This window comes from Gracilinanus agilis, chromosome X (assembly GCF_016433145.1).
Source record: "Gracilinanus agilis isolate LMUSP501 chromosome X, AgileGrace, whole genome shotgun sequence".
Classification (NCBI taxonomy): Eukaryota; Metazoa; Chordata; class Mammalia; order Didelphimorphia; family Didelphidae; genus Gracilinanus; species Gracilinanus agilis.
The window spans coordinates 31,273,196-31,299,712 of record NC_058136.1 but is presented as its reverse complement, the minus strand read 5'-3'; the positions used below and the strand labels follow the sequence as shown (position 1 = coordinate 31,299,712).

At 41.6% G+C, this 26,517-nt stretch overlaps 2 protein-coding genes across 2 annotated transcripts in view; both read right to left on the bottom strand.

Annotated features, from left to right (window-relative positions):
• Nucleotides 1-1,714: 1,714 nt before the first annotated feature.
• On the bottom strand, nt 1,715-7,058 carry LOC123253862 (myotubularin-related protein 1-like). The gene is made up of 2 exons (XM_044682983.1): nt 6,731-7,058; nt 1,715-2,342 (listed from the first exon to the last, which is right to left on the bottom strand). Exons 1-2 carry the CDS (start codon nt 6,859-6,861, stop codon nt 2,162-2,164), a joined length of 312 nt encoding a protein of 103 aa, XP_044538918.1. The 5' UTR covers nt 6,862-7,058; the 3' UTR covers nt 1,715-2,161.
• Nucleotides 7,059-19,226: 12,168 nt separating this feature from the next.
• MTM1 (myotubularin 1) overlaps nt 19,227-26,517 on the bottom strand; it is a 120,827-nt gene continuing 113,536 nt past the window's right edge. The window contains exons 13-15 of the mRNA XM_044682508.1: nt 25,297-25,410; nt 22,134-22,310; nt 19,227-19,501 (exon numbers count right to left, since the gene is read on the bottom strand). Of these exons, the coding sequence (XP_044538443.1) occupies nt 19,334-19,501; nt 22,134-22,310; nt 25,297-25,410 (459 nt within the window). The 3' untranslated portion in view covers nt 19,227-19,333. The remainder of the gene's footprint in view (nt 19,502-22,133; nt 22,311-25,296; nt 25,411-26,517) is intronic.

Genomic DNA, 26,517 nt, shown 5'->3' with positions numbered 1-26,517 from the left:
GGAGATCCCTGTGTTTTCCATTGTGGGCTTTATTTACTTCTAACCCAGCTTTTTCTTTGTCTTTGAAGTTTCCCTCAGCATTCGAATTCAATGAACTGTTCTTGATTACTATCTTGGATCACCTTTACAGTTGCCTTTTTGGGACTTTTTTGTGCAACTGTGAACAGCAGCGGTTAAAAGAGGTAAATATGTTGTATTCTTCTGTTGGATACTAAAACATGATAGATTTAGAATAAAAAGGGAGCACCTAGTTTTGCTCGGTTTACAGAAGAGGAAAATGAGGTCTGTAGAGGTGAAAAAACTTGTTCAATGTTCTTTTAGTAGGAAATCTAGGAATAGAAATCAGTTCTTTTGATTCTCAGCCCAATGCAGTCTTTCCACTGTACTGGGTTTCCCTCCCTGTCCTAGCTTTAAGTGCCACACATTGGGTACCATCACCTGAACTGTCTTTTACTAAGTGTTCTTAAAAGTATTGTTTTTGGTGGAAGTATAAGCAACTATAACACCTCTGATCTAGAGTTAAATAATCTTCTGAGGCTAGTTTTTAAAATTATTCAAACTAAGAGAGCTTTTTAATGTAATGTATCAGTCTAGGAAAATGAATATATTGACTTATTAAATGATTTCAAGTACCAAACACATGAAGACTAATGGCTACTTTACTATCAAAATGAACTGTCCCCCCCCACCTCCCCCGGTTGCCATACTCAAGACAATCTTTAGTAGGAAACATTAATGAATGCACTTATGCTGCCCTGGTTTTGCTATCCCAACTATTCCCTGTCTTCCTTTATGACTCAGTTTAGGCTGGATGAATAATTTTTAGATTATTTAACATTTTATTATCTAATCATTACTTGTTATTTGGCTGATGTCAGCATTTACTTGCAAGCATGCGTAACAGAGCAATAGATTCATCAGCCACCTCAGTGGACACATGACAACAGTCATGCAAAGCCTCAATCCCTACTGCCAACTTGAAGCAATAACATTCAAGTTAAGCTTTAGGTGCTCTACTCAGTAGAAACATATGCCCTCACAATTATCGCTGATATAAAGTTACACAGAACTATTTAATTAGTGTATTTCAAATAGCATAAATGTAAAATAGCTAATTTCAAGGGACAATTATTGACTCTTTACAAATGCATTTCTTGAGTCACTAAACCTGGGGCTCCAGGGATGATCTGGAGATGCAGATCAAAAAAAAGTAGTCCACAAGGCCCTCTGGCATAACCCAGTACATACTACTGTAGGGTACTCAATTATTCAAATACTTTACATAAACTGACATGAAAGATCGACCTTACAAATCATCCTTGATTTTAAAAGTCTCTGAAGATTCAAATATGGTCTCACATTTCCTAGCTGTATGACTCTGTGCAAGTCATTTAACTTCTCATTTCTTAGCCCTTACAATGCTTCTTCCTTAGAACTGATACTTAGTATCAAGATAAGATCTCTTGGAAGAAACCATAACATCTAAATAATGAGGTGACTGCCAAGTTTTCGGGCTGAGATTCTACTACTTCATGTCCTTGCTCTACAGAGGCAGTGCAAGAGCACTGCTATGAAGAGAAAGAAAGCAACAGTTTTCACCATGACCCAGGATACATACTTCCTTTTTTTTTTTTTTTTTTTTTTTTTTTAAACCTTCACCTTCTGTCTTGGAGTCAATACTGTATATTGGTTCTAAGGCAGAGGAGTGGTAGGGACTAGGCAATGGGGGTCAAGTGACTTGCCCAGGGTCACACAGCTGGGAAGTGTGAGGCCAGATTTGAATCTTCAGAGACTTTTAAAATCAAGGATGATTTGTGAGGTCGATCTTTCATGCCAGTTTACATAAAGTATTTGAATAGGCCTGGCTCTTAATCCACTGAGCTACTCAGCTGCCCCCTCCCCCCCATATATACTTTCAGTGCCACCTCCATGCCACAGAAGACGGCCACAACATCACTTTTCTGTAACACTAACTACTGACGAGGAAAACCAAACAACTGATATATCATTTTTGAGTAAAAATGGAGAAACTTAGTTACCTTGTTTAAAGGTCAGAAAGGTTAATTTAATGATGCTTTGAGGCAAACTTCAACATTTTGGCAACCCACAAAGCATTCATTTAGGATAACAACATTATTAGTTCTTAATCGCTAACAAACTATCAATGAAAATTCTCACTAAGAGTAGGCCAATCCTGCTCTGTGGATGGAATAATTAAGTGTTTAAGGTTACTTACCCTATAATCTCTGGATATGTTTTCAGCCGGCACTGACCCTGAAATCTGACTAGAAATTGTAGCAGCTATTAGCTGTTTGCACCATTCAACATGTGATCCTGTAGGGCTAAAAAAAAAAAAATAATAAAACAACACTGCAATTAAAATCTTTCAAACCATATAGGATCCCACCAGAAAATGAATTCAATACATAGTGGTATCTATGGATGATGCATATTTTCTAGAATATTTAGCTTTTGTAATTACTGCAAGAATTGACAACGCCAACTGAAAGGCCTCAATCACTTGTATTTGAATTTAACTCAAATGTGGCCATTTTCATTTAAAGACTTGGACAATTAGATGTGTAACTGTCTACATTTATAAGTATCTTCAGTTAGAGTATACATGAAAGGGAACAGCTGGGTGGCTGAGTGGATTAAGAACCAGGCCTAGAGATGGGTGGTCTTGGGTTCAAATCCGACCTCAGACACTTCCCAGCTGTGTGACCCTGGGCAAGTCACTTGACCCCCATTGCCTAGCTCTTACCCCTCTTCTGCCTTAGAACCAATACATGGAATTGATTCTAAGGTAAGGGTTAAAAAATAAAAGAATATAAACACATGAAAAACAAAGTGTTGCTAATGTCACTTCTGTGAGACAGTACTGGAACAGAGCTCAAGAGAGGGCCAGCCTCAATGTCAAGACCTACCTCAGACACACACATATTAGCTGTATGACCACAAGACAAGTAGGGTAACCTCTCAGGGTAGAGAAGGTGGCAACTTGCATTGATAGAAGTTCACCAGGAAATCACAGATCAATTCTCTTTTCCCTCTCCCCCCCAAAAAGTTATCTGTAGAAAATGCAGCCTGAAATAGAACACAGAACTAATGCTCGGGTCTACGAAAAGCAGATTAATTTCATCATGTGTGCATGTCTAGCTCATAGTTGCTATTAAGGCATTTGGGTAATTCCTCATTATTATTTTATAATCTAGAAACCTGCATATTTTAGGGAGTTAGGAATGTGAATCTTAGTGAATTACAAGTTGTATAGACTAGCAAAGTAGTTTGACACCAGGTAGACACCCAAATGTTTATTGACTGATAGTTTGGCCTCATGAGAAGCTAATAATAGGGACAGCTTGGTGTCTCAGCAGATAGAGAGCCAGGCCTACAAGATGGGAGATCCAAGGTTCAAATCTGGTGTCAGACACTTCCCAGCTGTGTGGGCAAGTCACTTAACGCCCCCTGCCTAGCTTTTATTGCCCTTCTGCCTTGGAACCAATTCACATCATCGATTCTAAGACAGAAGTTAAGAGTTTAAAAAATAACAATGCTAGCGCATCCCCAAGAAACCAAGGTTTCCTGGGTGTTCCCTTAAATCTTAAGATTGCCTTCAGGAGTGGCTGTGGCTGAAAATATGGTCCATACTCTGGTGATGAGCCTCTCTGAAAAACCGGTCCACGGATGATAGCGTCCAGACTCATAGTCTGAGAAGTTCATGCTTGGTAGCTATCTGCCAGAACTTCGATTCCATTGGCGTAGCAGAGAACTTTTGAAAAGCCATAGCCAACCCCACTTCGATGGAGATGTGTCAATTGCTATTAGAGCAGGAGCTGTTTAGAACCCCGGCTCCCTCTCGGATACAACACTTGTAGATGTGCTCCTCCCTCACACCCCCTTAACTATCAGGATCTGTTTGGTGACAGAAATGCAAAAACCATGAGGAGAGTGCCCACTCTTGGAAAGTTCCCTAAGGAAGTGTGTTCTGCTTTCATTACCGGGTGTAAAGCAATATTCCCCCTTCTGACCACCTCCCCTATTTAGTCCATCATCCAGTCTTCTCTCATACTGGTCTCCCTTCTTCTGTTCACAGGGCCAGCCCCTAGAGCAGATGGCTCATCACTTCTCCCCTGGGTTACCGTACCCAACCCCCCCCCCCCCACTGGGTCTCTGGATCTCTAGTGTATGTTCTCTCCATTCCGTCCTCTACATATCTGCCAAAGTGAAATTCTTAATGCACGAGTATATGCCATGTTCCTGCTTAATAAGCTTCGGCTGCTTCCCTTTGCATCCAGGGTAAAATACAAACTCCTTTGCTTTTTAAAGTCCTTTATAAGCTGGCTCAAACCAGAATTCAGGTTTATTCTACATAATGAGGCTTCCTGCCCTCTGGCCCAAGCCACACTGGCCTCCTTTCATGCACACAACACTCTTCTGTCCCTGTTCCTTTACAAAGGGTGTCTTGTCTCCTGTTCCTGGAATGGACTCTCGCCTCACCTCTCTCTCTTAGAATCTCTAGCTTCCTGCAAAACTCATTTCAAGCACCACCTCCTACATCAGCCTCAGCGGATCCCTTCCTGGATGTTGATGTCACCCTCCAACTAAGGACATTGTCTTTTCTTTGCTTGGTATATTCGGATATATGTAGATGTTATTTCCCATGATAGGCTGTCCCTCCTCATGGGTGGAGACTATTTCATTTTTACTTTCATTTTTGTCTTTCCCTCCCTGTTACCTGTGGCTCTGCTTGGCATACAGTAGGCACTAGATTAATGTTTGCTGCCTGATAGATTCCAGGACAACCTCAGGTTATATATCATTTGAAAGTTCTAACCAGCACTACAATTACTTCATGTACCACCATGCAATACGTTATTTTGAACAGAGCTTCCTTTGGGAACGTTTCCATAAAACTGTTCATTTGATTCATTAGCAGATTATCAGGGTGAAGGGCAGTATGCTATTAAGGAAGGAGAACTAGGTTTGAAATCAGGGGCCTTGAGTTCAAATCCTGCCTCTGCTATTTGCTGTCAGAGTAACTTTCACCAATTTACTTAATCTCTCTGAGCCTCAGTTTCCTCCTCTGTGCAATGAAGCAGCTGGATTAAATGACCTGGAAGTTTATTCTAGCTTGCAGTCTGTCATCCATGCTCTTAGAGATGGCATGGCTATGTTAACTCTCCGGCTACCAGAGTAAAGAAAAGCTCCAGACCTTTCAAAAGTGCATCTTTTCTTAAGTCTCTGAACAAGAAAGTATCAGTTGGCTCCCAGGTCACTATTTCTACCTGTTCTTCTCTTCGAAAATGGGGGAAGGGGCACATTTTCATCGTTCTCCTTACCCTAAGTCTTATTTATGGCTTTGCTTCCTTAGAATTGGTTTACCCTGCTGTTCTGATTCCTCTTTTTCTCCTAGTGGCTCCCACTCTTCAATGTAATCATCACAGGTTTGAAATAAACCAGTGATGGGCAAACTACAGCCTGCAGGCCAGATGCTGCCCCTTGAAACGTTCTATCTGGCAGGACATTATTCCTAATCTGACGAATACAGTAAGTAAGATACAATACAATGAAACTTCAAAAGAGTTGCCTTAGAAACAGACTGACAGATGAGCATTTCCTTTCGTTTGGCCCCCTCTTTAAAGAGTTTGCCCAGTACTGAAATAAGCCATTTCCAAACAATTAGCTGAAAGGACACTGGACTTAAGGACCCACAACCTGGCATGGAGAAGGACGATTCTAGTCCTGGCTCTACCATTCACCAACCAGACCTCCAGGCAGTGGAGGGCAAGTCTCCTGGTTTTAGTCCCATAGAAAAGGTGGAAGTTGGCTTAAAGACTGTTTTTGGTCCTTCTTTTTCCAGCTCTACAAGCTCCACTCTAGGTTGCTACTAGCCTGGCAGCAGCACAGATTGTCCACCTGAGGGGGGGAATATGGTTGGCACCCCGACATTTGGAGCCTGGGTGGGGGGAGCTTTCTAGTTCTTTCAGTTCTAGTTCTGAGGCAACCACAAGGCCAGTAAGGCAGTAGCAAAGGGGAAAGGGCCTTCTGCTTGTTCCCTCTTTTGGAAGCTGCCTAAGGTGCAGTGCTTTGGGATGACTGATCCAGGAAGCCAATGTCCCAAACTGAAACCTTTCTGTTCCGTTTGCCCTCTGCTGCCCGGCTGGGCTGCCTGCCTGCTGCTGCGGGTCACCTGTGTAACAAACCGTGGCTGACAGCCAGTGAGGAACCGGCTCTTTGAAAAAAGAATCTGTTTTCTTCCCCTCCCGAGTGGTGCTGGGAGGTTACCCGGAAGAGAGCGCGCCCACCAACCCAGCGCTGAAAACAGGTGTTAAGCCAATCCCTTTCTTGGCTCCAAACACAACACAACGCAGGCGCTTTCAAACTCACGGCACTCAGGGCAAAAAGAAGAAAGGTGCGTGAGGAGGGAAGGCGAGGAAGTTTCCGCCAGCAAGCTGAGGGGCGGAGGGGCCGGATGAGGAGGAACAGCAGCAGCACCCCCTGCGGGTGGGGGCGGAGTGAGGAGGCGGAGGGGGTGGGGTGGGGGAGCTCCCCGGTTCCACCTGGTGCAGCCCCCGCCTCTGGCATAGGAGGTCCAGCCACATCCCGGGGAGGGCCACGGGTACCCCTTAAAAGCTAAAACCCAGGAAGACAGGGACGCAGGGATGAAGTGTGTGGGCTGGCGGGGTAGGACACCGCACCAGGCTCCCACCCCGGGGCCCCCCCTCACCTGTCTAGGGTCTCCACACTGGGCTGCCTCGAGCCCACGGCCAGGGCGCCCACGGGTCGGGGAGGCCTCCGGGTGGCCCCAAAGGTGCCCAGGCCCCCTCCGCCGTCTGCGCCCGGCGCCCCTGGGTCCATGGCGGCAGCGTCTCGGAACTGGGGGGGCGGCTGGATCGGGTCTCGCCAACCAGAGCTGCGAGGGGAAGGAGGGAGAGAAAATGGGTGAGGGGCTCGCCAGTAGCTTTCTGGGGCCCAGGCCCTCGCAGGGAGGGCTCTGCGGCCGCTTGCGACGGCTTCAGGAAGCTCCTTCCAGGGACTCTGCTGCCATTGCCTCCACCGCGGCCGCCATTAGCAGTCACCTGGCGACTGCTTGCTACCCACAAGGCCCTGCGCAGCCTGGCCCCCGAAGGGGTGGCTACTCCACAGCCGGGGAGGGGAGGGGCTGGCGCGTGTAGGAGTTCTCTGCCTCCTGGGAGGATGCTCTTTATCCACCTTGGACCCTCTGCATTTCTGGGTGGCCTGGCCAGACTAGGGAAAAGAACTAGGGTCCGGCCCCTCCTCGCTTTCCGTCTGCCGCCCTCTCCCCCGCCTTGGGCTACTTCTTGTAACCCAGAGTTTCTTCACCTGAGGTCGGTGGAGTTTGCCAGGGATCCCGGAACTTGGATGGAAACAAAGCAACAACTTGATTTTCTGTGCCCTTCGGTTTCCTTTAGCATCCTGTGTATTTTATTTTATACATGTAAAAGCATCATTCTGAGGAGTACATAGCCTTCATCAGGCTGCCTGCGGAGTCCAGCACACATACACATGTTAGGAACCTCTGGGTGGGGGGTCGGGGGTCCAGCCTTTTGCTTTCTGCAAAAATTGCTTTGGAGAGCTCCAGATAGGGAAAACTTGGATCCAGATCCTGGCTCTCTCACTATCTGTGTCACCTTGGCCATGGAGGCCCTTTGGCCCTCTGAGCCTCAGTTCCCTTATTTGTAATGCGGCAGATGAATACAATGACAGCTACAGCTTCTTCTCATTGTAAATCCATGATCCCCAAGGTGCTCCCAGTACAAAGTACACACTCCTGTGTCTGGTACTGGAAGCCCTTGACGGACTGGATCCAACACATCTTGCAGCTTATCTTGCATATCCCTTGCCTCCACAGAAAATTCTGTACATTCCTGCTCTTTCTCAACAGGGCGTTTCTTCTGCCACGTCTGCAGGCTCCCCACCCCTACCTGGAATAAATGCTCTCCTTTCATTCTGCCTCAGCTCAAGGTTCAATTCAAGTACCATTCTCCCCTCCCACCCGAAAGATGAAGAAGAGGGTGATGCCAACAGAATTCCTTGGTATCTCTTTGTCCATATTTTGTTCTGACTTCTCTGTGCACACTTGAGGTCAGGGCAGCACAGTTTTGATGCACTTATCTGCAGTGCCCAACACAGAGCATATAATTAATGCTCTGCTGGCCCTCTTTTCCTTTACAAAAGTCACAGAAATCATCCTGAAATCTTCCATTACTTCCCACATCCAATCAATTAGTTGCCCAATTGTGTCAGGCCCATTACCACAGTGTCTTTTGAGTTTATATCATCTCTCCTCTCTAGGTTCAGGCCCTTATCACTCAATCACCTAGATTATCACAAGAGGTTCTTAAGTGCTCTCCTAGTCTGCTTTCTGTTTCTCCCTCCTTCAATCTATCTTCCCTGCTGCTGTCAAATTGTTATTCCAAAAGGTCAGACCATATCATTCCTCTTCTCCAAAGCTCCAGGGTGTCCCCATTTCCTCTATGATAAATACCAACTCCTCTGTTGACATTTAGAGAGCTTCACAATCTGGCTCCTGCTGAGCTTCCTAGGCTTATAGCCTGTTACTCCCACTTACACACTCTATCTATGTGCCAACCCAATTGGTTGCTGTTTTCCCTTACCCCACATGCCATTCATCACTGGCCTCCAGGCTGTAGAGTCCTGCTCTACATATGTTTCTCTTGGGAGTTTGAATCACCTGCAGAGGGAAGCTGAAAGCTGGAAAGTAATGGGTTAAGTTTGCAGGCTGGAGAGAGTGAGCCATAGAAGGAACACAGAGAGACAAGGAACACAGGAACAAAACTTTAGCATGGTCTCGGCATGTCAGCTCCTCCTCAGATGGTCAGAGAGAGGGAGTGCGGGAGCTGAACTGATTTTATTGAGGACTGGGGGTTGCGGGATGTCAAACAAACAGTCGGCACATCGGAAGTTTTAACACAGTAGTGACCAGCAAAAGGAACAGACGGTATGACACAATAGCACAGCCAGGTAACCAGGTAAGAGGCTCAGGTGAAACCTCCTTTCCTGAACACTGGCACCAGCTTATACAAATGCAAATGTAAATCTTTGACATTACCAAGGATCTTTAGAACTTGCCTGCTAGCTTTCAGACTGTAGATAGCAGTGGAGGCTTGATTTTTAATCCACAAAATTTGAGCTCCATTCAGTTTAAGGATTCAGAAATCAATCCTGTGAAATATTAGAAATCTATCCTTTAGAGTGGTCCATGAGCACTTTGCTCATTAGAGTCAACTTTTGAATACATCTTTAGTAGCTTCATGATTTGTTATAACTGAAACCCTTCACAGTCAGTCATTCAACATTTATTAAATGCTGTGGGGGGCCTTTTAACCCATCTCTGATCTTGGCCTGCCAACTGTCAGCCTTGTATGACTATCTGGTACCTTTGCTCCTACTCAGATGCCACTGAACAAAGCAGGATAAAATCACGAAACTGTGCTGATGGAATCCACTATAAACTTATATGATCTCAACAGGGCCCTCACTGTGGCAAGACAACCCTTTCTCCCCTCCCTAAATGACTTGCTATTCCACTCACCACAGTGGCTTCTTCAAACCTTTCTTCCCTTTTCAAACTTCCCATAGCTCCCTCCCCCCACCAAAATCCAGCCCCTACCTAAGAACTCTGCCTCATGTTTTACTGAAAAAAATCGGGGCCATTGCCTGAGAATTCCCTCTTTTCCCTTCCTCCTCACCTCACACAGATACTTTCAACTATTATCTCCACCATCACCTCTGGGAAGTGGCTCTGGTCAAGGCAAATTCCCTCTCTATGTACAAAGTGATCCCATTCCATCCCAGCTTCTCTTGCCCATTGTCCACTTTACCATCCCCTCTTTCACTTCTCTTCAATCTCTCCCTGTCCACTGGCTGCTTCATGCCATGCCTCATTCTCAAAAACCCTCACTCCACCCAGCCAGCCTTGAAAGCTATTGTCCCTATTTCTCGTCTCTTTAGTGGCTAAACTTGTGAAAGGGCCTCTACAACTTTCTGCAGTCTGGCTTAGTCTAACCACATCCTTTAACCCAAACTGCGTTTTCCAAAGTTATCAATCATCTAATTGTCAACTCGAAGGCTCTTTTCTCAGTCCTCTTCCTTCTTGGCCTCTCTGCAGAAATGGACACTATTGCCCACCCTCTTTTCTCTCTTGTGTTTCATGACACCACTCTACCCCCGGTCTGCTTACCTCGCTGTCCACTCCTCAGGCTCTCTTCATCTAGGTCATATCTGCTAACCCACGAGGCTGTGCCCTGGGCTCTCTTCTCTTCGCCCTCTAAACTCACTTTTTTGGTGATTTCATTGGCTCCCATGGTGGTTCTTAAATTGATTTATCTAGTCCTAGTCTAGTGCTCTCCTGACTTCATCTTTCATCTCCAACCGCCCATCAAACACCTCAATTTCCTATGCATTAAATAGGACATGTACAAAACTGAGCTCATTGCATTCCTGTTCCCCCACCCTCTCACCTACTTCCCTCACTTCTCCTCACATACTTTGCAATTGACTTGACACCAGTCTCCTTGCTGTTCACTTAATGAAACACACGAAAACTAAGCATTTTCACTGCCTTTCTCCCATGCCTTGGAATATTCTCCCTCATCTCTGCAAGCTGGCTTCCGTCAAGTTTCAGCCGGAATCCTACCTCAAAGAAAACACCTTCCCTATGTTGATTATCCCTGATGTGTACTTCAGTTTGTTTGTTTGCATGTTGTCTCCCCCATTACACTGTGAGCTCCTAGAGAACAAGGGTTGGCTTTTGCTTTTCTTTGTATCCCTAGTGGCTGGCACAGAGTAGGTACTTAATAAACGTTTACTGACTCTGTATCTGAGTCAGGACTTAACCACAGACCTCCCTGACTTCATGCCTGCACTCTATCAACTACATCGGAAGTGCCAAACAAACCAGGTGCAACAGCTACTGAGTGCAGCCAGAACTATATTAAGATGTAATTGGGAAATACATAACAAAATAAAAATACAATAAAACATAGAGTATATTTTAAAAGTCAGTTATCAGGCCCAAAGGGATCCTTGTATACAGATTAGTGGCTCTGTTTTTATTTGAGCTTCACACTACTGAACTATATACCACATTGTCCCTCTGGTCTTACAACATAAGAGATACTCACTAAATATTTGTAATAATTTAATTTACTCACAAAATTCTGTTTGATGCATCTAGGAAGGGCTTCTAAGGATTGGGAAAATTTAGGAGCAGAAGTGATTTTCTCTGCTTCTTCCTAATTTCAATTTTTTTTCAATAGGGACAGCTCCTTACCTCAGGTGGGGGGGGGGGCTCTGTCTCCTTCCTCTGACCTACACTCCCCTATAAAGAAATTTCTTTAATATGCCCTTAACAAATCACTCAGGTAAGACTCAATCATAGACAGGTAGAACTAGGAACTGAAACTGGAGGCAACTATAAAAGTCTAATTAGTGTATGAGTCAGACTCAATTAAATGAGACTGTGCTTCTAATTTGCCGACATTTATACCTGTATTTATACGTATATTGCTGTTGTTCAGTGGTGTCTTCATGACTCTGTGGATCATAGCATGCCAGACCCTTCCAACCTGAGGGAGTTTATCATCTGCTATCCAGTCTCTTAGCATTTTAATACTGTCCATGAGGTTTTCTTGGCAAAGATACTGGGGTGGTTTGCCATTTCCTTCTTCAGTTTTATGCAGGTAGGTCAAGTGACTTGCCCAAGGTCACACAGCTAGTGAGTGTCTAAGGTCATATTTGAATTCTCATCTTTCTGACTCCAGGTGCAGTGCTCTATTTCCTGCGCCACTTAGCTACCTTGATATCCTCTGCTTAATAAGTAGCTCTGTTGTGATGATGCTATATAGAAGAGGGATGGCTAGGAGGGAAGCAAAAGTGGTCCCATGGCTATGATCTGAAAGGGAGAAAATCTGCTTATAAAGCAACCGTAGAATGGTACCAGTGTTAAGATGCTAGGGAGCCTTCTATTTGGAAGTGCCTCAGAGCTACTTTGTCTTTTGTCAGATCCTACATACCTTGTGGCTTGGAGCTAAGCTGTGGCAGGTCCTGACAAGCCCATTCCAAGGCTAGTCTCAGAAAGTAATGAATTTTTGGCTACCAAGTCTTTGCTATGATCTGCCTTTCATATCTGAAGTAACTCCCAATACCAAGAAATCACAGATCCTTGAAGAAAAATGTCCTCATCCCCTATGCTCAACTCAAGTGTCATCTCCTGGCATCGTACCTTCCCTGATTCCATATGATTAGTTCCCTCTTCCTCAACATTCCTTTTGATTGACTCCTTACATGTCATGTACTCTTTTTTTTAAATTTTTAAACCCTTAACTTCTGTGTATTGGCTCCTAGGTGAAAGAGTGGTAAGGGTGGGCAATGGGGGTCAAGTGACTTGCCCAGGGTCACACAGCTGGGAAGTGTCTGAGGCCAGATTTGAACCTAGGACCTCCTGTCTCTAGGCCTGATTCTCAATCCACTGAGCTACTCAGCTGCCCCCTCATGTACTCTTACTAAAGTGGGAGCTTACTGAGGGCAGGTAGAGTTTTATTTTTGTCTCTAAGGTAGAGTCCTTATTTTTGTATTTATTTTCTGTTACATTAGTACGTAACAGAATGCCTGAACATAGCAGGCACTTTGTGCTTGTTGGGAGGTGATGTCCAATGTCCTATCATGCCCTACTCAGACCTTATGTGGAAGAGTGTTCAGCTTTGGGCACCACAGTTCTGGAAGGCTGTAAACCCCAGGTTAGGCACCTTTCCAGAAGGAAAGAGAAACCTTCAATGGATAACTTCCTAATAAGTTAAATTTAAGCAGGCCAAACAAACAAATCCTGGAAAAGAAAATTAAAAACACGGATCTCTTTAGCTTTCCTACCCCTCAACTGGAGTAGGCTTTGAGATTTAAATAGAAATTCCTTAGATTATATAAATGAAGACAAGGAAACCAACCCTGTTCCTCCCAGCCCTTTCTTGTTACCTCAGCAAGGTTAACAACTTCCATTGAGGCAAGCACCATCTTGTGGCAAAATGACTGTACTGCATGAATTAGCAAAATCTCTCAGTCTGAAAAGAGGCTCAAGTCACTGAATATTTATGAATCATCTACTCTGCTCCTGGAAAAGCAACCTGGTAAAGAGGACAGAAGACTAGCCTTAGAGTCAAGAAGGCTTGGGTAAAATGAGAATGATTTCAGCCCCTCCCTCACAGAATGGTAAGGCTCAATACAAGCAGGTACGTGCTTTGCAAACTTTAAACTACAGCTACTGCTATCAATATTCATCTCATTTTTTTTTTGATAGAATTCAGAGAGGAATGGGTCTAGGCCAGTGATGGGCAAACTGGGGACCATGAGCCAGATGTGGCCCCCTGAAATGTTCTATCTGGCTGGATTATTCCTAATCTGAGGAATACAATGAGTAGGATACAATACAATGAAACTTGGAAAGAGTTGTCTTAGAAACAGACTGACAGATGAGCATGTCCTTTCCTTTGCCCCCCCCTACCACCCCCACTGCTCTAGGACAAGGATACAGTATGCCTATTATTGGGGTATATAGAGAGGAGGACTAGCACCATTGAGGTGAGGGATTTTCAGGGCTGCTCATTCACCTTTCACCCAACTCTCACTTGTGGTTCTAAGAAGCTGTAGCATGTGCAGCAGCCACATCCCAGTAAACCATCTTGGCAGACGAGCTAAACCAGGTTGAAGATACCCGAAAGGCCTCTGTCGGTGAGTTAGGGGGATGTCTACCCCAAGCATGTGAAGACTACTCCACTGGAACAGGTGGATGAGGACAATTTGTCCCAATAGCCATGAAAGCTGCTGAAGCAGGCGCTGTGGACCACTTAGAGCTTGGTCAGATATCGAAGATGCCAACCAAAGTCTTTCACTGCATACCAGGCCATCACTAGTCATCCTGACTTTCGTCTTGCCACTGGACTTTGATGATTCTGGAAGAGAGAATAGTGAGGCTGATGACTTTGTGCAACCCTGCCTTGCTTAAATCCAGTTCGTTTGCAAGTCAAGATATCAACTTGTGCTGTCATCAATTCTCTTCAAAAACGAAGGGCAAACGACATTCTTAGTATTACTATTGCCTCTTATTCTTTTATATTTCATGGTATTATCATTTTCTTAGAACATTTACACAGTGATAAAATGATACTTCTAGACACAAAATAAAGGAAGTACTCAATTTATATACAACAGAAGCAGGGGTACTAAATTATTGTGTATGAATAAACTGCATCCTCAAAAGATGATAGGATCTATAACAGACTTAGAGATGTAAGGATCCATGGAGGTTACTGAGATCAAGCACCTTGGAGCCCAGAGAAATTAAGGAAGCTTCTCCAAGGTTGAACAGCTACTAAGTGTCTCAGGCGAGGTTCAAACTCAAGGCTTTAGACTCTCAAGTCTGCCCCTCTCTCCACTCTACCATGCTGCTACAAGCTTGAGAAAATCAATCAAAGAAGTCTTCTTCAATCTTATAGCCACTTTCCACTCAACATGTTAAGTTATTCATTGTTACATATTTTAAGATACTCAAATAGAATTTTGACTCTTTGGTTCATACTCTTACCACCAACTGATTTTACTACCTCAGTGTATCCATTAACTATATTCTCATAATTTAGAAATCTTTTCTTTATGCATGACCACTTTTGATTGACATCAGACATTTTGTCAACATGTTGATCCAAGTGCTTGTATCACCAAGCAGAAGGACACAGAAAAAGGAACCACAGAAAGAAAACGCCTTTAATCAAGAAAGATCTCATTTCTACATGGAAAAAAAATTGTCATGCCCTCAAAAGAGAATAAATCATCATGATGTATTTTACAATTCTGCAATACACTTTAAGTGCTACTTTTTTCTCTCCATTTTTTATTGTCCTAGAAAATGCACTTCCATATTGGTCAATGTCATAAGAGCAAATTCATATATAACCAAAACTGCACAGTAAAACCAAAAATACGCTGATGTGGAAGACAACCCCAACAGTTCTTTCTCTGGAAGTGGATGGCATTTCCCCATCCTAAGTCTTTCATGATTGTTCCAGGTCATTGCATTGTTGAGAGTAACTAAGTCTTTCACAGCTATTGTCCAATATTGCTGTTACTGTGTACAGTGTTCTCCTGGTTCTGCTTATTTCACTCTGCATCAGTTTCTGCAGATCTTTCCATCTTTTTCTGAAATTATCCTGTTTATCATTTCTTACAGCACAACAGTATTCCATTACCAACATGTACCACAATTTGTTCAGTCCTTCCCCAACAGATGGACATGCCCTCAATTTCCAATTCTTCACCACCACAAAAAAGCGGCTATAAATATTTCTGTACAAGTAGGCCCTTTCCCCTTTTTTACTATCTCTTTGGTATACAGACTGAAGATGGGACTAACTCTCCCCTGCCCATGACCCATCACCCACTATTGCACATGTGGGTCATAAGACCCAGTAGTGGTATTACTGGATCAAAAAGTATGCACAGTTTTATAACCCTTTGGGTATAGTTCCAAATTGTCCTCTAGAATGGTTGGATCAGTTCACAACTCCACCAGCAATGCATTAGTGTCCCAATTTTGCCACATCCCCTTCAACACTTACCACTTTCCTTTACTGCCATACTGTAATAATATACTTAAAGAATAAAAGTTGAATACTTCTTTTTCCATGTGCTATAAATAATCAAATAAAATCCTCATTCTATAAAGAGTTCAACAAACAGATAACATTTGAAACTGGAAAGGCTGTGTAGGGGAGGGGTATTTGTGAAGAAAGAACACTGATTTCAAAAGCCAAAGGATCTGGGCTCCAATCTTTCCTTTTCACTTTCTACTTACTGAGCTACTTAACATCTCTGGGCCTTGGTTACCACATCTGTACAATGAGAGAGGATAGAATAGAAATCTCTTCCAAATCTACAACCAACGATCGATCGATCGATCGATCTCTCTCTCTCTTAAAGAAAAACAACTAAGTCTTTAATCAAGAAAGAGAAAAGTCCAATATTTGGCCCTTTACTCAGAGTCTAGTGCCAAAACTTTTACTGGGTCTATCCCCTGGGACTCTGGGGACATTATCCCTGAGAGTAACACAGTGCTAGAAGACAACTCCCAACCAATGATCTCTTGATAATGCCCTGTTGGGGTCTGGATCTTTTATCTCAGTTTTATGGGGACCTCCCAAGTGAAAGAACTCCTGCCATCAATACTCTTGGAGAGTAAAAACAATGAACAAAAAGATACAGACAGGAAAGAGACTTGCCTCAAATTATAAATCCCAAAAGGAGGAAATTGGCAAGGCAATTGCTCTATTTACTTACTGCCTTGATTGTTGGTTTTAGGGATGGAAAGGATCTTTGACGTCACTGAGTCTAACCTTCCCATTTTAGAGATGAATTAAGTGAAGGCCTAGAGTGGTTAGTTCCCCAAATAACAAAGTTCCAGAACAGGCACTTCAGTGCAGTCTACTAAACTGACTCTAATAAATCTAGCACTCTCTTCACTCTACCACACTCTCTACTTCTCCAATGCTTTTATAAAAAAGGAAAGGTATTAGATTTGGGATTCTATAAATCCTGTTTAATTCATCCTGTACTATCTTTTAAAATGTAAGAAAAGACTGTAAAATAGTGACTTGGGTGTAAATTCATCTTATTGTTAAGTACTGATAATTGTCTTATAAAAAAAGATGTAGCAAAGAAATCAGTATGTTGGAATACCGAGAATTAATTCAAGGAATGGATATCATTGAAGATGTTGAAACAAAAAATGGCAAAATAAGAAAATCCAGCCTGAAGTGGTTTAAAATAAGCACAGAGAAATAGTGTATTAACAAAAGGGGCCTCTTGTATGCATACAAATGGTGCTGTCACTTCATCTGAAGACACTCATAACTTTAAAAGAACACACTACATTGGAAAATGTTTTCATAGCCTTTTATTTAATGATAGCCAATTTAAGAACAAATGAAAAATTATTCCATTACATTTTTGTTTTCTGATGCATGATACAACAAACAGGTTTTTCCAGGCAGTCTTGGAATGAATTACTTTCTCCATCAAAAGAAAGGATACAATCTCAATTGGCCTCTTGATGTCTTAAGGAAAATTTGCTTAATGTCATCAAGCTGTGAGTCCACTAGTTGCAATTCTTGCCTTACAAGTTTCACCCAGGTTCAGCTTATTGTCATAAAATATTGACTGAGTAAAAAAAAGTCATATGCAGGTTTATAATTTTCTCCTATATTATCAAGTGCTCTCTGCCCCATGAAGCTTCACTCCATTTATCCCTCCTAAAAACAAAATCCAGAGTAAAGGCAATTATGCTTTCAAATCTGTATTATAAAGTTATATGTGTATAAGTTGCTCCAAGCAGAAAACACATAGTTGAGTCTCCTTGCTCACTGAATTAATGCACTTACTTAAATGCCCATTAACTGATGCTTAGAGAGCTTCTGAAGAACCTTAGAACACTGCTACTGAAATACAATGAAATGCATACAAAACACAGAAAGAGGAAATTATAAGTAGAAATCCTGGGAATTTGGAACATAATACAAATAGTTATTTCCCTGAAAATATAGTGCAATTTTTTTAGTACAATACATTGATCATAGCAGGTGTTCAATTATTATTGCAGTGAAAAAGTTTTCATAACACATCCCAAAGTCCTATTAAGCTACTATGCTTAATTTTTATGGGACTAAAACGTGTGGTTAAAATGCAATTTATGAACTATTTACAGTGTTACAGTGTTTAAAAAAAGAATGATCACTTCTAAAACCCTATCTCTATGCTTACATACATATTCTGTTTATTATACTACTGTATCTGGATGGCTTATTTGGTAGACCCACGCAGCTATGGCCTATACAATAATTTACAAAGTTTCTCCTTGCTCAGATAACTACGTGAAAATATAATCACATCAGCTATAAATAGTTCTTTACAAATTACTCTAAAACATATTGAATGTATCTGAATAGTCTAAGTGCTTCTCAAAGTAGGTTTACCATATGAATTAGTTCAAATAGCAAAGAGGAAGGTCTGTGCTTCTTAAACTGCATTTAATAGCACTGAAAGGCATACCCGAAAAAAAGCAAATTGCCAAATGCTTCAAAGTAAGAGGTTGTCGAATCAGTTTTGTCATAAATGGAAAAACCATTTCAACCAAAACTTCTCGCAAGCCTCTTAAAGAAGGACACACACCCTCAGATGAAATGAACCCATGGAGAGTCACCTTAAGATTTATAACGCAGCAAAAACCTACAGGAGAGATGCTCAATCCAACTTTGGTACCTATGCAGGCTGCTCTGGCCAGGCACAGATTTTCCGAAAATATTGACAAGAGCAGCAGAGCGGGGACATTTATGATGAGGCTATAATGCGGTTTTGTCCCAAACTCAAAACCTGTCCCTATTTTAGACAACTTCTTGACAGAAAATATTTAGAAAACGCTTGGAAAACTCATAGTTATTTGAGACCTACCAGAAAGATGTTTTCATGAAAAAATAGACTTCTCCTCCACATGCTGAACTGGACCTTTGACTGCACTGATGGGGATGTCCCTTCCAACAACACAGCTCCCAACACATCTATGCTTGCCCAGATTGTGCAACTCTTTTTTTATATCCTTCCATAAGTTTGCCATGGGGTGAGTTTAAATATATTTGAGATGAAGTTTCATTTCCAAAATGAGGAAAAACTCTCACCTACTTTTCTTAAATGCATCATTTGCAATGGTAAAGAATTTGGCCATTATTTAAAACACCTCACTTCTGGAGACCTACACTAAGCAAGTCTGATGTTTCTATTGGCATTAACACTAACATCTTTTAGATCTGGTTGCATTTTAGACAATATAAAGTAACGTAAGCTGTTAGAATAAACTAGGGAAAAATGTATTCCTAACTTTTTAACCTCTAATTTAAAACACTGATGCTTTATTTAAATACATAAACTAGATTGTATCCATAGTATTTAGGACATAAACTACAGTTATATTAATAAAAATACTTTAAAAAACTAATTGTATTACATTTTTCCAAAATACTTTCTAGTATTCTGATTGCTACTAGGATGTTGCATCTCTCTCATATAGTGTACTATGAAAGGCACATATTTAAGAGGTTAGGACTGCTTTAGTTCAAGTTCTATGTGGATGCAAAAGGAAAAAAAAGAAAAAACTAAGAAAAAATGTGCAAATCTGAAGCATTCAAAAATTCCTCTTTTAGGACAGGAGATCTACACTAGCGCGTGGTTCCAGAGAATGCCGATTCTCCTTTTAAAAGTGAGTTTGGACATGGGGCATCATTTGGGAGGGGGCTGAAGAGGAAGCTGAGGAGCTGGTGAGCTTGGCGGAGTTGGTCATCTTCATTTCTTCAAGCCTCTTCACATATTCATCCCGCAAAGCTAAAAGCTCCATGTAACGCTGCTCCACTGGATCTGGCTGCTGGAGAGACACACATACACAAAAGAGGCCCCCTTTACTTTGACTATATTATAAAATGCCACCAGATTAATTGAATTTGCCTTGAAATCAATTTATTTCAACAAAGATGACTGGAACAAAATTCCATTTCTCAATCTCTTTTTTTCTTCATTAACTTTGAATTCTGAAGATACCCTTTACAAGATGAGGGGGCAGGTTAGCCACCTGACAATAATAGCACATATATATGCAACAGGCAGCTAGCAATGCTATTAAGAGCATCTAGGGTTTCAAAATGCATACTTCCCTTTTGGTTTTCCTTTGACTTTTTCTATTACTGTTGCAAAGGAACAACATTTTGAAAATAATTAAATATGACTCACTACCATGCTTTTCAACTTGCTACTATCTGACTGAATGTCTGACCTTTTTTTCTTGAGCTAATCAGGGGCTAAACACGTCTGCCCTGAATCAAGGGCACAGACAGCTGTGATGGAAGCAATTGTCCTCAGATGATGGTGTGAGAATCACTGGCAAGCCAAGCCAAAGGTAAGGATCGAAGGGCTCATCTCTTACAGAGCTGATCTTCAATCAAACATGACAAAATGTCAGATATGGATTCTGAAGTGAACATTCTGCTTCTAGTTAATTAGAATATTGAAAAACTTCACTGGTGCTCCACCAAAACCATCACTAGTTCTTTGGTTTTCACTTGTTTTGGGGAGTTGGGGAGAAGCTGGTGCAGGCAAGAGCTACTGGCACCACTGCAATGAAAGCCAAACCCTACTACTTGGAGAAGCACCACATTTTGTTTTCTGCTTAGACCACAAATCTATTAGCAGCAGAGACCGAGTCTCTTCTTTTCTATACCCCAACACTGTTTAATGTCCATACACCATGCACCCTCAATGTTTGTTTACCAATTAGGTCACCCAAACTGTAACTACTTGGCTGCTTCATGATGAATCCCCAAGTTCTTCCAGTACTAACTTAGGATTTGATTTTAAGTTGCTTCTACACAAAACAGGTCTTTTTTCTCTCAACAAATCCTATAAGAAAAGTCCAGGCGCAGAGTTCCTGGATATTAAGAAATGAGCACGCAATTCATGTGGTAAATTGCACAGACAATTTGCTTCTTTTACATCTCTCTTTTCTTCTAAATGAAAATATGCTCATGGAAGAACATTGCTAAACATCCAAGCTCAATTACAACACCAAACTTTCAATGACTGAGCTTATGTGAATAAAAGGGGATTATATTCTAGTTGTCCCTTTCAAGATGTGTTTTCTAATGCAATTCTTCAATTATTATTTCTCCCTTTATATGGTCACAAATGAATTGCTTGTAATTCCTCTGATTTTTAAGGAGAGCTTTTATGCTATTATTTCTAATTGTCAGTGGCAAAAAAGGTCAAAATAAACAAAAAGAAGCCACATCTTACAAGAGAAGTGCAGTGTTGTAGTGATAGGGGATTATTAAGGAAAACACTTTCTGTAATAGCAGTAAAAAAAATTTCAGTAACCCTGGAAAAGTTTTTATTTCTTTATTTGGTTTCTGAAACACTGAAACTCTTGCTAAATAAACTCTCAGTGTGCTTCTCAAATCCCAATTTAGTCAGCCAATGTTCTCAGGCCCTGGAATCTCACGCTTCCCAAAAGAATACACATCACTAAGCAGCAGTAGCCTTTTTCATGCAAGCATCAGAGACCTTAAAGCACAAGCGCCAACTTGAAACTGGCAACATACCAATGAGAGAAAAGAGTACCCTGACTGGCACCTTACCAGCCGCCTGAATGGTATAAACAATATAGGAGACAGACCACAGAAAAGGGAATCTGCTGGTGCCCAAAAATTCCTGTCTGAATAAAAGCATGTTTCTTCCCAAAGGCTGGATTGTAAAGGTTGGTCTGTTGGATACAGCATGTTCCTAAATCTCCCCACCAAAACTTCAGAGAAAACCCAAGCACAAGAACACTGAATACTTGTAATGCTCGGAACAAATAACTAAATGAAGGGATACCAGGCTGTTCAGTAAATGGAAGGCTCCGTGGACTTGAAATGAGATGCAGAGCCTTTTACTAAACAAAACAAAAAAACACACACATGGCTTTTATTTTTGGTTGGTAAGTGACCAAAGAAGACATGCTGTTCAATAACTAGTCAGTTACCCTTATTTTGGAGTAAAGGCTTTCAATAAAAAGAAATCATTCCCAAGCTAGTACCCTAGAAGATATGGCAAAATCTGAATGGGGAAAAGGAGCCATCTATTTTCCCATCCTGAAAGTTGGCTTCTGAGGTAGAGTAGCTATAGCTGTATAGGAGAGTGCCATACTGTCTATGCAATTGCTAACAACTTCATGATGGTAAAGAAGTTCCTGGACTAACTTAATTTAGAAACTTCCAAACTTCTGTAGGTGGTAGAAAGTTTATTCGTTATCTTAATGTCTATGTTGGCTTTTAAATTTACGTTAGCTACTGGTCTAAATAGACTTTTCAACAAACAAGACCTCATTTCCAAGTGTCTCTTTTGGGTTTGGTAGTTGTTCTCATCTCATGATATTCAAAAATGTTCCCAACAGTGTGAGCTAAGATGGAAAAGAATTACTGAAATCTAAAACATAGCTGACTTGGCAATAGTTTGATTTCACTTACTTGTTGCCTCATCCTTGTGTTCCATCTAATGTAATAATTCACCCAGAGTTCCAAATGGCGCATGCTAGCAACCGGGTATAAAGCTCGGTTCAGCTCCTTCGTATAAAAAGGATTCGTGTACTTTCCTTTATTGCTGTTTATCATTGACCACAAAGAAAGAGTTTTCATCATTACTTTCTAGAGAAAAGAAAACCAGAGAGCCTGGGTGAAAAGAGAGCCGCATGTACAAACAGGCAAGCATCATCTTAGGCTGTATGTGCCTCTATAGGGACAATACATCTGCACTACTCTTAGTAACAACTAGTGAAGAGTAGGGGAGCATGGAATTAGAGGTAAAAGGGACCTGAGGGAGGCACCATGGCCAGGCAGATAAGAGTACAAGACTTGTACTGTGTGACCCCAGGCAAGACACTTCACCTTTGTCTGCCTTGGTTTCCTTATCTGTAAAATGGGGATAATAATAGCACCTACCTCTTAGGGTTGTTTTGAGGTATCAGATGAGATAATATTTGTTAAGTAATTAGCACAGTGTCTGGTACAAAGTAAGCACTAAATAAATGTTAGCTGTTGTTATTCTTGTTAGACCCTGGGCAAGTTTCTTAATCTCTCTAAACCTCAGTTTTTTCATCTACAAAATAGGGACAAGAACCTACTTCACAAGGAGGTTGCCAAGGTCAACTAAATTGACCCAAGTTAAATACTTGCCAAACCTTAAAGGGCCCTATGAATACAAGCTATTATTATTATCAGTCATTGAGATGAACCTTCTCATTTGACATAGGAGGAAACTAGTCCATAATGGTTAGGTGACTTGTCCTGGGTCAAGAAGCAGAGTTTGGATCTGAATCTGGGGCCTCAGACTCCAAATCCAGAGCTTTCCCCTCAGACCCAGGATCAACAGGAATCCAATCACATCATTTTTTGGTGACAATTTTTTTTTCAGGATTGATAAAGGGGAAACAATGTCCTATCACTAAGTGTGGCCTGCTAACCTAAGCAAAAGTGTTTTTGGATAAACCAACACATGGACTGACCATTTGATTGCAAGTGAGCAAACAGATACTTCTTCATTTGAAGGTGCTCCTGGCAGATCATTTACTTTTATTTTTGTGAAGACAATGAAGTCTTCATCTTAGGCTGAATCTGAGTAAAAAGCGACGGCACCACTGAACTGCCCAGATGGTTTATCTACGCAGAAGCAATGTCCAGGTGATCTGGGAAGGCCATCCACATGACTGAATGTTTGTTTTTTAATATAGATGTCTGTTATCTTATAAAAGCCAGTCTTTCCAAGTCTATAACTTCTACCAAATACCAATTATAAATGAGAGAGAGAAAAACAGAGCTTAAGAAATAAAAATACATATTATTCCAGTTAAGACTTGAAGCCATTAAACAATCAGTAAACATGAAGTGCCTACTATGTGCCATGCACTGTGCTATAGAAAGGCAAAAGACAGTCTTTGCTTACAATGAGCTCAAAGTCTAAGGGGGAAACCACATGTAAACATGTATGTCCAAAAAAGCTATAGACAGGAAAAATAATTAATAGCCAACAGAGGGAGACACTAAGATTAAGAGGCTTGAGAAAGGTTTCTCGTACAAGGTAGGATTTTAGCTGGGACTTGAAGGAAGTCAGGAGGCAGAGAGAAAGAGGGAGAGGATTCCAGGCATGGGGAACAGCCAGTAAGAATGGCCTGGAGTCAGGATGTGGGGGTTTCTCATGGGAATAACAGCAAGCAGTCTAATATAATTGAGTGCTACATGGGAGTGGAGGTGTGAGGTGTAAGAAGCTTGGAACGTTGGGGTGTGGGGCAGGTTATAAAAGGCTTTGAATGACAGAGAATTTTCTTTTTGATCTTGGAGGTGATAGGGAGCCATGAGGTTTATTAAGTGTGTGTGTGGGGTGGTCAAACATGTCCTGCAGGAAGTTCACTGACAACTGAGTGGAGGATGGAAAGGCTTGTGTCAGGAAGGCCAACCAGCAGGTTATTGCAACAGTGTAGGCATGAAGTGATGAGAGTGACGGCAGAGGAGAGAAAGCACCATATGTGAGGGATATTATGCGGGTAGAAATGACAAAATTTGGCAATAGAACAAATGTGGAAGAGTGAGGAGTTAAGAATGACATCTAGGTTGGGTGACTGGGAGGATGTTGGTGCCCTTAATAGCAATAGAGAAATTATAGGGAAGGGAAAAGTGTGTGTGTGTGTGTGTGTGTGTGTGTGTGTGTGTGTGTGTGTGGTAGATTGTGAGTTTAATTTTTTAAAATTAAGTTCATTTATTTAATTAATTTAGAATCCCCCTCCATGGTTCCATGATTCATATTCTTTCCCTTCCCTCCTCCTACCCCACTCCTGTAACCAATGAGCAAATCCACTGGGTTTTACATGCATCATGGATCAAGACCTCTTTCCATATTATTAATATTTGCATTAGAGTGATCATTTAGAGTTGTGAGTTCAATTTTGAAAAAATTGAGTTTAAGATGTCAGTTTAAGATTTGTCTATTTTGTATATAATTTTTTTCACTCCAGGCTCCACTCTTGGCTCTGGACTTTTTCTCCCATGCCCCAGATGTCTCACTCTGGAGTTCACTCCACCCTTGGACTTCTCACACTGGAAGTACATCATGACCCTGTAGCACATTCCTCTACTTGGCTGGTTCCTCTCTAAAATTTTGCTTTAAGGAAAGCACCCAGTCCAGTCATATACTAATTCCTCTCCAGGCCTCGCTCCTAACTACACCAGGTGCCTTTTCTTCCTTCTTCAACTATTCGCTGCTTTCCCACTACCCCTTTTTTGGCCTTCATCATGTACTGTTTCTTCCCTCATTAGAACAAATAAGCTTCTTGAAGGCAGGCTGGGATTATTTTACATCCTCGGTGCTCAGCACATTGCCTGGCCTAGAGTACGGATTTACCAAATGTTTGTCGACTTGACTAGGTCTTTAGCTAAAGCTCCAAAATAAAGTAACTTTAGAAGCTTCCTTAACAGAAAACTCCTCATTAATGGGAATGACAAAATGTCACTAGACATAGACATAAGCAGCTTCATTTGATCATTCCCTGGCATGATAGACTTCATACATACCAAAAGAGTTTGTACTAAAGAGATGAATACTTTTACTAGTATTTCTCGTATTGAATTGGAATCCACCTACCTCTTTTTCTCGAGCATATTCACTGTTGAATAAGAAGGTACCAAACCGGCAACTGTAGAGATTATCCAAAATGGCGATCAAGAATTGTTCATTGAATTCAAAAGCTGTAGGAAACTGGCAGAACACACACACAGAGAAAATAAGACAAAAAAAAGTTAGTCTTAACTTTAAAAATGATAAATTATAAAATCTGGGAATTTATATTGAAGAGAGGACATGACCAAATCACTGGCTGTTTTGGTAAGCTCCTTGAGGACAGGGCCTGTTTTTTTTTTTTTTTTTTGCCTTTCTTGGTATATTCAGTGCTTAGTACTTTCCCTGGAACATAGTAAACTCTTAATAAATGCCACTGCCTAGAGTATGAATACGGGATTAGAGCTTAATGCCAATGCCCTGAGTGCTGAAGAGCCTTCCATCTAAAGCAAGGCTGGCCTTAGCGATGCGGCGTTAGTTTGCAATCTGACTGCTTTGAATTTTTTTTCCTCCCTCTTTCACTCTGTGTCCTAGTAAACTATGTCAACTGCCATCAGACTGACTCTAATGACAGTAGGAGGACTATAGTTAGCCAAGAAGGGCAACTTAAAGTACTACCTATTCTAGTCCTTGGCACATACCTATCAATTCTTTTCACTTCTGTCATGCCTGTAATCTCCTCTGGGGAGATACTCTCCCCTCAAGCCCTCCTCCACCCATTTCTCCTCTGGCAAGACAAAGGAAAAACCCACCTACTCATCCCAGTCCCTACCTTTATTTAATTGTAAGAAAGCAGATGTTGGGAAAGCAAAAGAAGTAGAAATGATGGGAAAACTGTGTGAGCTCAAAAAATTCTGGGATACCTTTTTGTTTCTTTAGAATGTCACCAGTTTTATCTTGGACCTCAAAGAAGAGTGGCAGAATGCCAAGCTTTGGTCTCACAAAAGATGCACTATTATTGATCTCTATTTACCTCAGAGAGGCAGACATACTATCTCGTGACAACAAGATGTTTTTCCTACAACTCTTCCCTCTACTCCATGAAAACCATCCTATTATTCCCCAAGTAGATGAGCTGCAGTCTTTCTTCTAGATTAGAATCCCCATTCCAATCTACTCTTCAGACTTTCTTGGCCAATTATTCTATGTGAAGCATTTTTTTTACCATGGTCTTTCAGTTCTCCTGCCTCTCCTCCAGCTCTACTCCCTTTTCTTAGACTACTGAGAACCTATGCATCCTTTAACAAC